This window comes from Thermobia domestica, chromosome 14 (assembly GCF_964235325.1).
Source record: "Thermobia domestica chromosome 14, izTheDome1.hap1.1, whole genome shotgun sequence".
NCBI lineage: Eukaryota > Metazoa > Arthropoda > Insecta > Zygentoma > Lepismatidae > Thermobia > Thermobia domestica.
The window spans coordinates 188,383,182-188,387,693 of record NC_137467.1 but is presented as its reverse complement, the minus strand read 5'-3'; the positions used below and the strand labels follow the sequence as shown (position 1 = coordinate 188,387,693).

The 4,512-nt window shown below is 41.1% G+C and overlaps 1 protein-coding gene across 1 annotated transcript; it reads left to right on the top strand.

Moving 5' to 3' along the window:
• The first annotated feature begins 728 nt into the window (after positions 1-728).
• LOC145670176 (uncharacterized) lies at positions 729-4,278 on the top strand. The gene is made up of 2 exons (XM_081738553.1): positions 729-2,097; positions 4,250-4,278. The coding sequence occupies exons 1-2, from the start codon at positions 729-731 to the stop codon at positions 4,276-4,278; spliced, it is 1,398 nt and encodes a 465-aa protein (XP_081594679.1).
• Positions 4,279-4,512: the final 234 nt, after the last annotated feature.

Here is a 4,512-nt window from a genome sequence, read left to right as displayed (position 1 = left end):
GGGCGAGAAGATAACCTCACTTGTTCTTCTAACCTCACCTATGTGTTGTGATGTGTATTGCACGTACTCATTACTTTCATACCACATAATCATTTCATATCTACCTTATGCTAATGTTTATGATCACAAGATCATAAAATCCAATGACCATTAAATGTTTAATAAATCAATAAATAAATAAATGGATAAATATCACTTTTCCCAACAACAGCAGTCCATATTCCATTTTCCTTATTACCTCTTCCCGAGTCGAGGGCGTAACCCTTGGGTGGGGCTAGCTTCAGGCTAGCAAAGAAAAAACTTTAGTGTTACTGTATTTGGGTATTGCTCTGGCCCCCATTTAACTCGTGTTTGCCCCAATATGAACCTTCCACCTCAATGTTCTGCGTGCGCGGAGCGCCACCCTACATATAGTTATAAATGTAAACGCAAACCATCACCAGACCAAACACACCCAGAGTTAGTAGTCCCATTACGTACTCAGTCTACCTCCACCTCCACCAACACAGAAACTTCAGTAAATGATCCAGTCACCGTTGGTAAATTGTTAGAATTTCTCACATTAACCCTGCAGAATATTCATCCTTTCCATCGTCCACACATCCTTCAGCAACTCACTCTTGCCGCTAAAGCCACTTTTCATGTAGCTCTGTATGCCACTTACTCAAACAATTATGTTCACTTCCATACTACACCACTCGAAACATCTGTTTAATATCTTGGTCGTCATGGATATCAGCTTTCTGTTTCTCAATATTCGTTCAATCACCAAGAATAAAACTCTTTTTCAAGCACTCCTACAAGAAGAACACATCACTGCTTTTCTTCTGAATGAAACTTTTTTGACTCAGTCCATGCTATGCAGATTTCCTAACTACACGTTGCTTCGCCATGATAACGTGACACCAGCGTTAAGAGCGAACGGTGGAGTTGCTATGGGCTTTCGCCATAATCTACCATTCAGACAGCATAGCTGCCCTGCACTAGCCTTACCAGAGCATATCGTAGCTACTTTGTATTTTAAATCCATCGCTCTTACTTTCGCTACCATCTACGTCAGACCCGGCACTCCAATTCCGTTAGATTTTTTCACTCACATCTCTAATAACTTCAAACATTTTATCATCCTCGCAGACGTAAATTTTCATAGTCGCTCTGCTCATGAACGCACCCAATTTCAAGATCATATAGCATCTCAGACTTCAGGAATTCTTCTCAACCTTCCTTCGCCCACACGTCCAGTTTCCAATACCACACCCGATATTGCAATTACATCCAATACAATAGTTACACGTTGTACCGTGGCAGTCTTAGACTTACTAGGTAGTGATCACGCTCCCATTAAAATCACATATCATACTGGTCTCGTCCCTTCACAAGCAGCATCATCACCTCATCTCACACCACGCTATGATAAAGCAGATTGGGCCAATTATCGCACTTACATCTCTTCTACCATCGACCATTATCGTTCACCAACCACTGCTGACGAGCTTTCGACGCAGGTCACCACTATAACCAATGCTATTCAGCAAGCTTCAGCTCTATACATTCCACAAACCGAATCAGTACCTTATCGACCTAAACTACCACCTCACTATCTCGCTATGATCCGTCGTTCTCGTCAGTGTTATCGGGAATACCTGCACACTCGAAACCCTGATACTTTACGTCTTCACCATCAACTCCAGAGAACTGTTCGCAACTATATTACAGCTTATAAGCAACGCCAATGGATCAAAACATGTAATCATCTTTCTGAAACATCGCATCCCACGCTCTACTGGAAACGCTTTAATGCACTCTGTGGAAAAATCACTAAGACTCCTTACCCTCTTCTACTGGATAATACAGCCATTCATTCCGACCAGGATAAAGCGAACGCTTTCGCCAATTATCTTCAAGATATATTTACACCGTCTCCACCTGATCATATGTTCCACCCTCACCCTGCTGAGGCAGTAAATACTCAATCTAAATCTCTTCAACCTGCTGTGACTCATAGACTTCCTGAACATGTTCTCACTGCTCCGATTACAGTCGAAGAAATTACTTATGTTGTCCGGCGAAAACGCAACACAGCTCCAGGATTCGATCGTATCACCTATCGCCATATTAAAGAAAGCCCCATCACACTACTCCTACTTCTATCACTGATATACACCTTCATACTACGCACTGGCTTTTTTCCGATAGATTGGAAGGTATCAAAAACTCTTATGTTTCCAAAACCGAATAAACCACCATCCGACACTTCATCCTACAGACCGATTCAGTTAACCTCCACTTTCAGCAAGATTTTCGAACGCATTCTTGTCAAACGCTTACATCCATACCTAACAGATCGAAACATTATTCCCTCTCATCAGGCTGGTTTTCGACCTTCCTATTCAATAAATGACCAATTACTCCGCCTTTCTACACTTATTACCAATCATTATAACTCCGTTCAACCGTCATGTCTGGTTCTCTTTGATCTTGAAAAAGCCTTTGATAAAGTTTGGCATTTGGCACTTATCTATAAACTCATTAAACTCAAACTTCCTATCACAATCATCCGCCTCATCTATCATTTTCTTGTCTGCCGTTTGTCATATGTCGCTATCAATGATGCACTCTCTCATCCTATTTTTCTACTGTGCGGTGTGCCACAAGGATCTGCCTTATCACCTTTATTGTATGTTCTCTTTGTCTCAGATTTTCCCGAATTACCTCCTAATGTTCACCTGTTACAATATGCGGACGACACAGCTTTTCTGGCACTCTGCCGAACTATCCAACAAATCAATGTCTGTCTAAAGGAAGCTATTAATCGCTTTATAGCCTGGTGTCGCAAATGGAATTTAACAATAAATGCTGCCAAAACCCAAACTATAGTTTTTATTCCGCCACGCAAACGCACCAAAGTTTATCGAAATCCTTCTTTACTTTCCCTTACAGTTAACCAGGTTCCCCTCCGGCCTTCAAAACCAGTAACCTATCTTGGGATAGTTTTTGACCACCGTCTGACTTGGACCCCACATCTCAAATCAGTGACAACCAAAGTACGAAACAGACTTAATTTATTGAAACGTCTCACCGGCACTACCTGGGGCCTATCTCCAAGTCCAGTTCTTAATACTTACAAAGTTTTTCTCCGACCAGTCATCACATATGGTTTTCCCGCTTGGATCTCCGCTCCACTATCCTATTATAAGCAACTTGATATTTTCGAACGGCATGCGTTCCGTCTTGCCTTTCGCATATTTCTACCTAGTCCTACTCGTGACCTGTATTCACTCATCACATTTCCTATTCTCAAATTTCACCTGGAGATACTCCGTCACAGATTTATCACCACACGTTACACTGGACATCATCCTCTTCTTTTTGCCACTATGCACCATCTCGCACTCCATCCCTCCCGACCCCGATATTATTACACACCGTTACATTTACTGTATACTCTTTATTGCTACTCGCTTCCCCCTGATCACCTGGATCTCACACTTCTGGAGGATTATCGTCTTCATGCTCATCTACCTCATGTTTTTCCTTCATATAGTGCACAGTAAACCCTCTTGTAACTAACCGGGCTCCTCCTGTCTTCATTAGCCTAGCGTCGCCCCTATGCAGAAGATAACTGCATTCGTCTTCCTAACATTTCCCTTGTGTTGTCCTGTGCTTGCACCTCATCTCATCTTTCACGCTCATCCTTTTATCACGATTTAACATAATAACATAATATCATTGAAGCTTACGTACGTCCTTTTCTCTACCACCATATTCATTTGTCACCCAGGATCTATGCCTGCATTTCCATACAGATATCTTCATATTTTTCCATTTTCTATTATTATCTATATGTATCTGTGTTCCTATCATTCATTTTTTTATATATATATTTTGTTTTATCATTTTGTATTATGTAATTTCTATGTGTTTATTAAGTTATATATTTGTGTAGTTTTCCTCTTCACATCCTAATGATTATGATCGCAAAGATCATAATGGCTTATACAATGCTTTAAGAAAGATAATAAAATAAATAAATAAATAATTTACCTTCACTTAGACCAGCCACCCTTAAGCCAATCCTACTTTCCGTCACATCTTCTCCTGAAAGAGGGTGTAACCCTCTCAGAGGTAGCTAGCCTCGTGCTAGCATTAAAAAAACTTTAGTGTTACAGAGTAGAGTGCAGCTGACAGTGAATCATACATTAGTGGTGTAGTTAGTTTTAATAGTGTACTTTCTAATTTGTGATTTCAGATAAAACAGCAATGCTGAAGCGCCACTAGAACATAGTGACGAGTTTTGGAATCTCCTGTCCTCTATCCTGGTCACTGAAGCTTGATCCCCGTGTGTAACTGTTGAGAGACTTATCTAGCCCACCTCATCAGATACCTACGCAGTTTGATAGCCTCTTTGGCCCACCTAGACCACTATCCAAACGGATGGTCTTCTTCAAACCTGTTACCTTCTAGACGACCTTCGCTATGGCTTCTGTACAACTCTCCGGTCATACTGGTCTA